A 13,154-nucleotide genomic window follows, 5' to 3' on the forward strand; every position below is an offset into this window, starting at 1 on the left:
AGGGTTAAGGAAGGTTCAAATGGCAGTTCTGCCCATTCCAAGTTGTTGACATCGACCAAGTTTCTACATCTCTCTTACTCTCATGTTCCTCAGGTATAAAATGGGGATATAAGTACCATTTATAAGTTGCTGTGAGGATTAAACGAGGTTATTTCCTAAGGCACTGAAACTAGTGCCTGGTATGTACTTAGGGTTTAACAAATATTTATTGTTAACAATATCAATTCTATACTATTAAGGATAAAAGTGACGCATCTCTGGTGGACAACCCAGCAATACATAAAGAGGCTTAAAAATCTTCAAACCTAATTGTCCTGCTTCTGTAGATCAATCTTAAAGAAATAATCTCAAAACCATGTATAAAAAGGTGGACATGGAATGATTTAGGTCTGAGTCAGCAACTAGAAGAAACACAAATGCCCCAAAACATCCAGCAGGAGACTAAGAATTAAGTCAATCATTTCACACATTTTTCTACTTCTTTTTTCTTTTTTCAATTTTTGTGTAATAAACATGTAGTAGCTTTATACTGAGAACACAAATCCAAATTCCCATTTCAAAAAATCCTTTTAACCAGTACGAAATGATGCCTTGATTCTTAAGATCCACATACATTTTAAGTCCACATAAATTTTGTCCCATGACATCTTCAATGTGTAGAATTTAAGTGAGACTCCCACAGTATGTTTTATAATGAAAAACTGCACAAGTCATCAAATAACTGGCACTTTACATGTTTTGGTTGAGAACCCCTGGTTTGTGCACAGAGCATGCAAAGCAGACGTGACCAGCCCTGCCCGTACCGTTCTCCTGGGTCTCCATGGCGCGTCCTGGACACACAGCTGACCCTGCTGGCCCCACACACCAGTACATGCTGGGCGGTAGCCGAGACATTCCAGCCATCAACGCTCGGGGTAGCTGCTCTCCCAAGTCAGTTCCGCCGTGGTCACAGTTGCCACTGCTGCTGCCCGAGGGGTAGACTAGGTCATGGCTTAGAGTCCAGGGTGGAACATATCACAGACCCACCGTCATGGCTGAGCAGAAAACTGTCTTCTCCTGGTGGTGAAAAAACATCAAGTCAGAAGGCTTTTCTTAACTATCAAGTCCCTTCCCAAACCCTTGCACAAACACTTATATTTATAAGGCCATGGCAATGTGCACTGGTCATCTCCCTCCCCCATTTTTGCAACACTTCTCTTTATATTCCATCTCTCGAGCCACCGCGGGTCACATGTGGGCAGTGAAGAGACAGAGCTCCCCCACCACACCTGGCAGCTGGGCTTCTGTCTGCCTGAGAAGAGTTCAGAAACCCCAGACAATCGCAGAACACCTACTGTTAAGGGCTCAATCACTGTTACATCAACACGCACTCACTGTCACCAGCAAGGGGACACTGAGACAGTGAAATGAGGTTCCTGCCTTCGGGGTTTTCACCCTCCAGTTGGGGTGAGGCAGATGCACGTAAACAGAGCCAAGGCTTCCCTTTGCCCAGAACAGACCCTTCCAGAAGCCTGGAGCTTGGGACATAATGACAAAGCGGTAAGCAGGCAACAGTCCCAAAGAGAAGGGTCCGGAAGGCGCTGGCTATGAAGCCAAGTGAGAGTGAGTCCTGGGGGGTGGCGGAAAGGACCCCCCATGTTCCACCAGTCCCCACCACCCTGGGGGTATCTGGCAACGTCCAGAGGCATGTTTGGTTGTCACAATACAGGGTGGAGGTGCTTACAGGCATTTAGCAGGTAGCAGCCCGGAGGGACACTGCTGAACATCCTGCAACACACAGGACAGCCATCCACAGCTGAGAAGTACCCAGAGAAATTCTGAGTTGGATTAAGACACATCTCCTAAGACTAAGGAGTCTGTGATGAGGCAAGACACTGCTCTCACATGCGGGGCTCCCACTGAGCTTGGGGTCCCTGACATGACAACCCAGCCTGCTGATTAAATGACCAGAAGCACCCAGAGGGCAAGATCCCTGCCCGGCTCTGCAGGACCTGGGGTGAGCTGCACGGTGGGAAGGGATGACCACATGAAACGCATGTGTCCCGCTCAGCATTCCCATGGAGTCTATAGTATAGACATAAAAAGTATGGTGTCATCAGCAGCTAATCTCTGAGACAGACAACTCTGAAATGGAGGGTGATGGTAAAGCCCCCCACACACAAAAAATAAACAAGGTAATATATATGATGCCTAAGACAATATCATCTTTTAAAAACAGACATGCACCCTCCTCCCCAGGCAACCCTTCAGCATTGGTGTGAGATTTCTACCAAGGTCAAGTTTCTGAAGTCACTTTTCACAGGACTGGAGATGGTTCTTCCTTGCAACAATAATAATGGGAGAACTGGGAAGCCAGCAGGGTCTCCTACCTGCCCTCTGATTAACAAGCTCAGAAGGAGACTTCTCTGGCAGTCCAGCGGTTAAGACTCCATGCTTCCAATGCAGGGGGCATGGGTTCAACCCCTGGTTGGGGAACTTAGACCCCACATGCTATGTGGCCGAAAATTAAAAAAAAACAAGCTCCGAAAATCGAGGGCCAACCCACTGTTGCCCCAGTAAACAGGTTCTAGAAGGTAGGCACTGAACAAGCTGTGGAGCAAGGCTGTGAGAGCACCAGAGTTCTCTCATCTTAGGGCCTGAAAAATCAGGCCCCTGGCCCAGGTGATCTGTATTCTTACAAGCAGGGAGAGGTGGGGCTGGGAAAGCCCCAACCAGAGGCCTTGCCCTGAGGCTTCTGTGCGCCTGCATCTTCTTGAGCTAGAGAGCAAAAGGTTCAGAGAAACCATGAGTGGGGAAATCTATGTTTGAAGTCTGGGAGCCTGAAAAGTCCAAGAAGGAAAGAAGGAACACAATTTTGGAGACAATCAAAGCTTTATAAAATGCAAAACCTGATCAGGAAAATCAACTTGAGAGGTGACAGGGAGAAGCAGCAAAACAGAATATCTGTTCTAAAACAGAAGCTCCAAATCACACAGCAATGTCAGAAACCAAAGTGTCCAGCTGTTACCTGCTTTCAAGCGCCTCTCAAAATCAGCTACCAACTATACCCAACAACACCTCAAAAATCCAAAAGCTAGATGTTTCTTCTGAATCAGAAATATCTTACCATATAACGTTTTTAAGTTAAAAACGTCTTAAGAATATTTTAGGCCAATCCTCGCCCAGCCGTTTTGTTCCCCTTTTTATTTTCAGTTTCCTTTTGAAAATCATTTTACCCATGGAGGATTTTGCGACTGGAGCAATTTTTCAATTGTAACTGGTTTTTGGTTTAGACTTTAGGGTAGTAGTCTTAAAATGAAGTAACTCAAGTTTTGCCCTGTATTTGCCCTCTAACAGATCTTAGCTTCTTCCTGCTTCTTTTGGGTTCAGATCAATGAAACAAATAATGGTTTCAAGTTACATGTTTTCTTTTCATAATAGTATATATATCCTAACGAGGGCTTCAAGAAGTGTCCTGCAATAATAATTTTAATAGTTTAAAAAATCTCATCAAAGATGAAAAAGAAAAAAAGGAACCTGATATTCCTTCTACAAATATTTTTATTGGGTCCTTTTCATAGGGAGTGAGCTTCAACAGTTAATGAAACTTACCATTGGTGAGGAAGACACTGTTAAGTACTTACTATACACTTTCTGCCACGGAAGGAACATCCTGACTCTGCTCACTTGTCATTTTAAGAAGTTTGAAGAGGGCCGTCAGTGCCAAAGAGCAGGAAGACACTTGTAAGTGAAGCACGTTAGAAACATACTTATCATCCAGCTCTTTTTTGAATCAAAACCCTAGTTGAGATGGTTGGCACATCTCTGAGACACCCTTTTGACACTGTTGGCATCCCTTGACGAATTTTGTCTTGCCTACGAAACGTGTTTAATGTATTTGTGGACATCAAAATATTACAGAGCTACAAATTGGAGAAATGTGTACTTCTCAATCCCAGATGAGAACAGAAGCCCTTCAAGAGCCTAAGCCATCAACAACCTAAGGCTGTCAATTCACCACTCAGTCTTTCTACTTGTATGCGTTTGGTGCCTCCCGGACAGCTCTGGGAGTAAAGGCGAAGCAGAGAGCAAGGTAGGTAGGGTCTCTGACACCCGGAGCAGCAGAAGAGACCTCCAGGAGGAATTAAAGGAGTAATTAAACAGATAAAGTAGGAACACAGACAGTGGTAACTAAAAAGCACACAGATGGATGAGAGAATGAGGCTGGGTTTGGAGAGGGTGAGGGCGTGAGCCAGGGGGTCTGAGATGGCAGAGGCCAGATCAACTGGGGGATGTGAGGGGAAGGAGGTCTTTGGGATTTCATGCCAAGCATAAGAGGAAACTATCGAGGATTCCGAGTAGAGGACTGACACGCTATAATTTACCTTTTTAAACAATAAATTACTCCAGCTATACTCTGGTTCCCAAATAGAGAATGGGGGAGAGGAGAACTGCAATTGTAGGAAAGAGATGCTGGCGAGGGAGAAGGGGCTGGACCTGAACACTACCTTTGAGAGGCCGACTCAACAGTCCTTGCCAATAACTGAACTCAAGGGATGAGGACACGGGAGGGAAGACAGCTCCCAGGTTTTTATGTCTCAGGGTTTCATCTGAGTCTACTAGGGCCGCTCCCTGAGGTGTGGAAGCCTGCAGAGGGAAAGGTTTAGCAGGCCCACAAACCTCCTGTAGGGACAAACTGGGTGTGAGGTTTGTATGTTTTCAATTTAATTTTTTATTCTTTTAGGACATTCATAAGGATAACTAAATCAGACCACAAAAGAAGTTGAATGTTAGCATTTTTCAAAATCGTGCGTACTCTAGTTGCCTCTTTAAGTGAAGTCGCTCAGTCGTGTCCTACTCTTTGCGACCCCGTGGACTGTAGCCTACCAGGCTCCTCCATCCTTGGGATTCTCCAGGCAAGAATACTGGAGTGGGTTGCCATCTGCCCCTTTAACGCCCAGGGAATCTGGATACAATGGGAGTGAGTGGCAAACTCTAAAGACAGTGCAGAGGGATGGTATGGGGAGGGAGGGAGGAGGGTTCAGGATGGGGAACACATGTATACCTGTGGCGGATTCATTTCGATATTTGGCAAAACTAACACAATATTGTAAAGTTTAAAAATAAAATAAAATTTAAAAAAAAGTGCATTTGGTGAAAAGCTCGATAAACACGTAACTGCACGCTCCTATTTCCTTACATCTCCGATGCTTGTGGGAGAAAAACTCCCCGGCCTCACAAGGTGGACGGGCAGGGTGAGCGGACCGCAGAGATCCCAGAGCCTCTGTCGCCTGGGGTCCCCGGCCTTCCCCGGCCGCGATCGCACTCATCCCCCGCGGCCCCGCCGCGGAAGGTCGCCCGCAGAGGCCGCCAGAAGACGGCGGATTCCATCCCGGACTCGGCGGGGGGCGACGGCGCCCGGGCGCCCCGCGCCGCCAGGCCGTCCCGGGCCGCGCCTCCGCGCCGCCCTGCACTCACACTCACCCCGCGCACACGCGCGCCCGGCGCGGCCGCTCCCGCTCGAAGGCAGGGGCTTCTCAAAGGGCGGAGGAATCGTGCGGACGCCTCGGCGCCTCTTCCTTTTGTGGCTTTCGCCCGCTCCCCCGGCCCGGGCGCCGGCCTGCGGGGTCGGGGTGCCCCGCCCGGGCGCCCCCCCCAAACCCTCCAGCCCGAGGGCGAGGCGGGAGACGCAGGGCCTGTGCGCCGGGGAGGGCGGGGGAGACGCTTCCCGCGCGGGGCCTGGGCGGCGGAGCCGGGACTCTGCGCCGGCCGCGGCGGGGCAGCGCTTACCTGCGGGCGGTGGCGGCGGGCAGGGCCGCGGGCGCCTGGGGCGCGGGCTGCGCGGGACCGGGAGGACGGCGGCGCTCGGGGCCGGGCCGCCCCTCTGCCCTCCTCCGCTGAGGCTCCGGCCGCGCGCCGGGGGCCGGGCCGGGCCAGACTCACTTCCTCAATCCTGAGCGGGGCGGGCGGCGCGCGGGGCGCGCGGGGCGAGGGGCGGCAGCCGAGAGGCCTCCGCAGAGCGCGCGCGGGAAGCCCCTGCGCTCGCCCGCCGGCTTCCCTCACCGAGACCCCGGAGGCCACGGGGTCAGCAGGCGCCCCCGGCGCCGGTCTCCTCCAGATCTGGGTCCCCTGCCCTCCTGCAGGGCAGTCTCAGCGGCGAGCTGAGCAGCCCAGCTTTCCCTGCCCCTCTGTTCCGCTCAGCAGCGAGATCCGCTGGTGAACTCCGGACTCGTCTATGGAGGCAGTAAATACTCAAAAGACAGGAATATTCGTTTGTGTACAACTCTTCATACAGCAGACTAGACGTATGAAATGTAAAACTTCAATAGTTTGCAAACCTCACCCCTTCCACCACATGGATTTACTAAGTTATGGTTACATACAAAGATATCACTGGTGAATCATTTTAAATTGTCTGGATTTATTTTGGGGGTGGCAGTGGTAGATAAACCTGCTGGAGTGTAGGCAATTTATATTTCAACCTAATAAAAAGATGTACCTACAATTAAGGCCATTATCCAAAGACAGATCATAATGATGTACGTCCATGCGGGCGGGCAGGCTTTAGACTGGGCTCCACGTGCCCACCCGGGAAAGAGAAGACTTCTTCGGAAAAAGCGGATGGTTCTGCATCCTGGCGGGACCTGCGCGCCCCAGGTTCCTCCCGTGTACGGCTATGACTGGAACATTCCCAGGGTTTAATCCCAAGGCTCAGAGACAAATCGCCAGCACCCTCACTGCGTTTCACAAAAGCCGGCCAGCAGCAGCCAGCTCCCGCCTCCACGACCTCGCATACACTCTGAGCGGTCACCACGGACGAGTTCCTTGGGTCCCTGTTCGAAGAGGGGACCACGGGGCAGCTGAGTTTTGCGCCCAAGAGGCTGCCCCGCCGGCTCTCCCGCACCACACACCCCTCCAAAAGGAAGGATGCAGTTCTGCAATCCTGCCTTCACCACCGCGGTTCTAATTCCAGTATGCAAAAGGCGGCAGTATGGTCGCTACCGAAAAGTCCCTAATAATTTGCGAGGCGTGGCATCCACTGTGCCGAGTGAGCCGGGCACCTAGAGGTGCCCGGTCCTGCCATCTAGCGGGACCGCAAGGAAGCGCGCGTAGGGTGACCGGCCGACCAGGGGGGCAGACGCGGCCCAAGAGGGTGAGGACAAGCCCGTTTTAAATGAGCTTGCCATCCGCTTAGAAATGTGTCCAAGGTAGAAAGAACTTGTCACATGGGTGGCCTGTTTCGAGCTGGTTTTATCCCAGCATTTAACCTTATCCTTGGCATGCGTTACTTACAGGTTTGCATGAGGCGATTGTTACAGGTCAGTTAAGATTTCTTTATGCTTCTTAACCCCCACTGACCAACATCTCATGCTGGAAAGCTGGTAAAGAATCCACCTGCAGCGCAGGATTCCCGAGTTCTATCCCTGGGTGTGGAAGATCCCCTGGAGAAAGGAATGGCTACCCACTCCAGTATTCTGGCCTGGAGAAAAGGAGTGGGACACGACTAAGTGACTTTCACTTTCACTTTCTAAGTTTTATCCTAAGTAATGGAGGCAGGGAAGGGTTTCCCTGGTGACTCAGACGGTAAAGAATCCGCTTGCAATGCAGGAGACCTGGGTTCCATTGCTGGGTTGGGAAGATCCCCTGGAGAAGGGAGCAGCTACCCACCCCAGTATTCTGGCCTGGAGAATTCCATGGACTATACAGTCCATGGGGTTGCAAAGAGTCGGTCAGGACCAAGCGACTTTCACTTTCACGGTAGGGTCAATTGGAAGCTACCTCCCTGAGCTACCCTTTCTGCCTTCTGAAGGTGTGGTAGTTTTTTTTTTAATTGGAGGATAATTGCTTTACAACATTGGGTTGGTTTCTGCCACACACCAACATGAATCAGCTATATACACACATCCCCTCCCTCTTGAACCTCCCTCCGATCTCCCAGCCATTCCCACCCCTCTAGGTTGTCACAGACCAAAGGGTCTGAGCTCCCTGCATGCCCACTGGCTATTCATTTTACATATGTAAAGTGTTTCAATGCTACTCTCTCAATGCCTCTCCCAGCTGTGTCTGCAAGTCTCTATGCGTCTCCATTGCTGCCCTACAAACAGGTTCATCAGCACCATACTTTTTGTTGTCGTTCAGTCGCTCAGTCGTGTCTGAATCTTTGTGAGCCCATGGACTGCAGCACAGCAAGCTTTCCCATCCTTCACCATCTTCCAGAGTCTGCTTAAACTCATGCCCATCGAGTTGGTGATGCCGTCCAACCATCTCATCCTCTGTCGTCCCCTTCTCCTCCTGCCTTCAACCTTCCCCAGCATCCTTCCCACCATCCTTCTAGACTTCATATATATGCATTAATATATGATATTTGTTTTTCTCTTTCTGACTTACTTCACTCTGTATAATAGGCCCTCAGTTTCTAGTCACCTCCCTTCAGCTTGGGTATTCAGTTTCCACTGATATTTCTCCTGGGGCACTTATAAAATGTCCCTTATTGTCAACCTTCAAGCTCAAGACAGGCTAGGAGCAAGAACTTCAAAAGGGCTCAGCCTGCCATCGGGAGAAGCTTGGGTGTTTCAAAGGGTCCACTTTTAGAGAATGTGCCAACTTACTGTCCCCACCCCAAAAAGCACTGTACACACACATGCACACACACACACACCACAGCCACAGTGTATGTCCTCAAAATGGTTCCTGTCATGGTATTGACAAACAAAGGAAATGCTGTTTTCCTTGAATTTTCTGCTCACATTTTGGTTGGGAAATGGAAGGTTTCTAAATGCATTCAAGCATACACAAGTGCATAAATTAAGATGAATCTTATCCAAGGCTCCCTCAAGTTTTCTCTGAAGGGGTGGAACTTTGCCTCTACATGACCAAAATGAAATGGACTCAAAACTAGAGGCATGGTTGAACACAGTGGACCTAACCAAGTACAGAAATATTCATCTAACCTCAGTATCAGTGTACGACTCAGTGAGTGAGGCTTACTGGTCTGAAGCCTTAGAAACTCTGGGTAATTTAAACACAAACACAGAGATCCTCATAGAGAAAAGTGACAAAAATGAATGCTTGTGCACACAGTTGCAGGATACAGTGTTTCCCTAAGCCCCCAGGCAACCTTCCCCACATTTTCCACACTCACATCCTCATCGCTTTATGATAAAAAGGGACTCAGTAAGCTCAAATGACAGCTTTAACTTCACCAACTAAGATGCAGAGCCTTTGAGGCCAAGCTTGCTGCCTCATCCACCCCCAAAACCATAAAAGTGAGTTTCACACTCAAGTCCTTAAGCACAGGACTTGATTGATTAAATGTAATTTTATCCTTAAGTGATTGAAACCACTTTATTGTAAGTCATTTTGTACCAAAGTTCTAAGGAAGAGAAAGGTCAGTCACAGAATTAAAAGAGGTCTTCTGGTCTTTAAATGAAAAAACATAGTTTTTTTTTCAAATATCTGATTTTATTTTATAGTTATTTCATCATTGGACACAATCTGCAATTAGGGTCAGAATTCCCAGGCCAATAGAATTTTTTAAACCATACCACAGGAGTAAACCTTAAAAGAACTAGAGTCTAATACTATATAGATTTCCATTTCTAAATACAGTATATTACAGAAGGTTAAATACATCACCTCTGTTTACTTACAACTATAAAAAGATACATTAACTCTACCAATTATAAATAATGTAGCATCATATTAAAGGCATTATTGTACAATGAAAGAATAAGAACCCTCTAATGTATTACTATCAAGGTTAATGTCTTTAGTTACTTGAGATAAAATCCTGAAAATTCAGCATATGAAGTCAAATCCTGATTTAACAAGTTACTGGTAGTCTAAGTGATGTGTTGGTAATTGATTGAGAGAAGGTGAATTGCATATTGCATATTTCCAACAGGAATGATAACCTCATTTCACATAAGACTTTCTCTATACATAACACTGGTTTTGACATAGACCTCCATTTTATTATTCTCCCCCCCAACTTAATTCTCAAACATAACTTAATTCTCAAACATAAGCACCATTAGAAAAGTACAAGTTAGTAATAGTAAAAGTATCTGAATAACACAATTGCAGTTTGGTTTTGTTTTTTTAAAGCTCCGTGGGACACTTTCAGTTTTCCAAGCTGAAACTTGGAATTGCACGTCCTTTGGGTACACAAAGAGGAAAAGAACACTTTTCAACCTGTCAGTGCAGTGCTTAAGCCACTCTAGTAGCAGACCCAGTTCCTCCATGAAGTTCAGATATTCTTTGTTAATTAATCACTAATTAATATCAAAACAGGACTTTGAAAAACCAGAGCTGTATTACAACAGCAGTCTTTTCAGTTGTGTATGTTTTACTCATCTAAAATGTTGATAACCCATCTGGAGAAAAGGAAAACTATATAGGGTTATCATAAATCAATGCAAGTGGTAGAAATGCCTAACTGGGAAAAGCACATTATGGCTTTAATTAGTAAAATGTGGGACTTAATGATCCTAGAATCTGTACTGCCAGAGCACTGGGTCTTTAGCAGTGATGGTAACATTTGCGACATTTCCTGCCTTGATGAAGGTAGACCATGACATGCGTTAGATAAGCTCTTACAGTTGTTGATTTGGTCGTATTCCAAAGGCTGTATTGGTTTTAAGCTGAGTTCCATGGTCAATGTCAAGATGCAGTCCTTGAAGACCATTCATACCAGGGCCTTCAGGACCCTTCCATGGTACTTGCTTCCCCAAAGTCTCCCACATCAGATCCTCCCAACCTTGTTTTTAAAAAAAATTTTTTTTTTAACTTAGTGCTATTCCTTCCTACTGAGTAGTCGGAGGGGCTTGTTCTGTGGGCAGGTAATCATGAGGAACCCGCAGGTAGAGTCCTGTTTGCAGAACGAACAGGGAATTTTTTTTCCAAATCCTTACTGGAGTTAGAGTCAACAGAACATTTTAAAGTGATGGCTCGATACTTCAAATACCACTTCCTGTTGACAGTGCCCTGAACCTCCTCACCGTCCCAGGGATCTGGGGGAAAGCAGAAAACAGAGATGGCCCTTAGTCCCACCCCAGGCAGGACTGCAATTTCACACACAGCATTTCTGTCAATAAAGAGGAATGTAAGAGGAAAACAAAAATCGTTCAAATCCAGCAGATTTAAAGTCTCCAGAAGAAACTATCCCAGGAAGGTCAGAATGTAGATTTTTCTTCAGTAAGTTCGATCAGCCACATTCAGTTGTCAGATGTTTGAAGAAGGAACCTGCTTCTCCTTCAGGAATCCTTGTCATCAAGTTTGATGGTGACAGTTTTCACTTCTGTGTATTCAGCCAGCGCATATTCACCTCTGTGATCACAGAAAAGAGTGAGATATAAAATGGCACTTAGCCACTCCGCATGAACTTCGTTCTAATGCTTCAAAGGTGAGTACTCTGTTGGGCAGTCTGGAGTCTGAGCAAAAGGCCAAAAATTAGGATTTAATAGAGTCTAAGGGCTGTAAGACCATCAGTAAGTTTAAGTATCTGGATGCGTAACTAAAGGTTAAATGCCAAGTTTTGTGTGTGCGTGTGTGTGTGTGTGTGTGATGCTTTTGAAATATTCAGGACTAAGGATTTGCCTTCAAAGGATGAAGGGGATTTAAAACAAAGTGATGAATTCCCTGGATGGGTGGTGGGGGTGGAGGGGGGCAAGAAGAGAGAGCCTGTGCAGTGAGGGATGGGCAAGCTGAGGAGTAGATGGATAACTTCTGCAGATTTATAACTTCTGCGGGCAATTTGGAGCTGCTGGAAGAGACAAGAGAGACAGAGGCCCAAAGCTATTGACTGGGCTGTGGCCAGAGCATCCATGAGAGGCAGGGCTAGGAAGGACCTGGAGCCGGTCTTGAAAAGCACAGCTGGGGACCAGCTGTGAGAAGAATGAGGCCCAGGCAGGGACACGGACGTTAGCAGAGTGGACATGAGGGAGTCCACGGCCTCTGAGTCCATGTTTCTGATATGTGTCCCTTCCTGAAGTCCTGCAGAGCCCAGTAACCTGACTCAGGCTCCATGAATCATGCTTAGGGCCCCTTCCAAGAATTGAGAGGTGGCTTTGGATCGATTTAAAAGTCTCTGCAACCCTTGCTCTCCCATTATGTAAATAAGAATGTGTACCTGTTTAGGAAAAGAGGTAGCTGTTGAGGGGGCTACTGAGGCTCTGCCGCTAGAAACATGCAAGACAGAATCCCATCTCATCCCTTAAACCAATGCTTTTCAAAGTGTGGCTCCCTAACCAGCAGATCAGCCTCACCTCAGAACTTGCTAGAAATGCAGAGGTTCAGGCCCCCCAGACCTTCTGTGGGAGGCAGAATAATGCCCTCCTCAAGGTGTCCTCATCACAAGTCACTGAAGCTTCGAAAATATCATATGATGACGGGGAATTAGGGTTGCAGACAGAATTAAAATTGCTAGTTAGCTGACTTTAAAATAGGGAGTGTATCCTGAATTATCTGGGTGGACCCAGAGTAATCACAAGGACCCTTGAAGGAGGAAGAGGGAGATGGAAGAGATTCAGAGGACGGCGAAACGACAGAACAGCTCAGAGAAATGCAACGCCGCTGGCTTTGAAATGAAGGAAGGGGCTGCCAGCCAAGGAATATGGGAGGGAGGCCCTGGAAGCTGGAGAAGGCAAGGAAATAGATTCTTTCCCTAGAGTCTCCAGGAAGGAATGTAGCCCTGCAGACATCTTGATTTTAGCTAAGGGAGAGCATGTCAGATTTTCAGCCTTCAGGACCGTAAGATAATAAATTCATGTTGTTTAAGCTCCAAATTTTGTGATTACTTATTATAGCAGCAATAGAAAATTAATGCATCTATTGAACCTAGGAGTGGGACCCAGAAATCTGTGTTTTAACAGCCAGAGGATTAACAAGTCATTGGGTTCTGATGCAACTCAAGTTGGATAACTACAGCCTTGGATCTATGCCATCTAGGCAAGTTTTTTGCCTTCACTGAGCCTCAATATTATCATCTGTAAAATGGGAATACCATCACCTCCTTATAGTTAGAATTGATTCAAATAGAACAAATTTGCCTACCATGTGCTAGGTAAAAAGTAAATGGTAGAAAGTAATATTATTATTTTATTGCTAATGTGTCATTGAGATTCTTTGGTAGTGTCCTAAAACCAAATTCAAGGACCCATGATAATGGGTGAATT

General features: G+C 47.1%; 2 protein-coding genes across 2 annotated transcripts in view; both read right to left on the reverse strand.

Annotated features, from left to right (window-relative positions):
- Nucleotides 1-3,910, reverse strand: part of LRRK1 (leucine rich repeat kinase 1) — a 132,541-nt gene extending 128,631 nt beyond the window's left edge. Inside the window, exons 1-2 of the mRNA XM_055555868.1 lie at nucleotides 2,370-3,910; nucleotides 804-1,056 (exon numbers count right to left, since the gene is read on the reverse strand). Coding sequence (XP_055411843.1) covers nucleotides 804-903 — 100 coding nt within the window. The 5' untranslated portion in view covers nucleotides 904-1,056; nucleotides 2,370-3,910. The remainder of the gene's footprint in view (nucleotides 1-803; nucleotides 1,057-2,369) is intronic.
- Nucleotides 3,911-9,419: 5,509 nt separating this feature from the next.
- ALDH1A3 (aldehyde dehydrogenase 1 family member A3) overlaps nucleotides 9,420-13,154 on the reverse strand; it is a 43,101-nt gene continuing 39,366 nt past the window's right edge. Inside the window, exon 13 of the mRNA XM_055556186.1 lies at nucleotides 9,420-11,307. Within this exon, the coding sequence (XP_055412161.1) occupies nucleotides 11,235-11,307 (73 nt within the window). The 3' untranslated portion in view covers nucleotides 9,420-11,234. The remainder of the gene's footprint in view (nucleotides 11,308-13,154) is intronic.

Source organism: Bubalus kerabau, chromosome 19, assembly GCF_029407905.1.
Source record: "Bubalus kerabau isolate K-KA32 ecotype Philippines breed swamp buffalo chromosome 19, PCC_UOA_SB_1v2, whole genome shotgun sequence".
Taxonomy (NCBI): domain Eukaryota; kingdom Metazoa; phylum Chordata; class Mammalia; order Artiodactyla; family Bovidae; genus Bubalus; species Bubalus kerabau.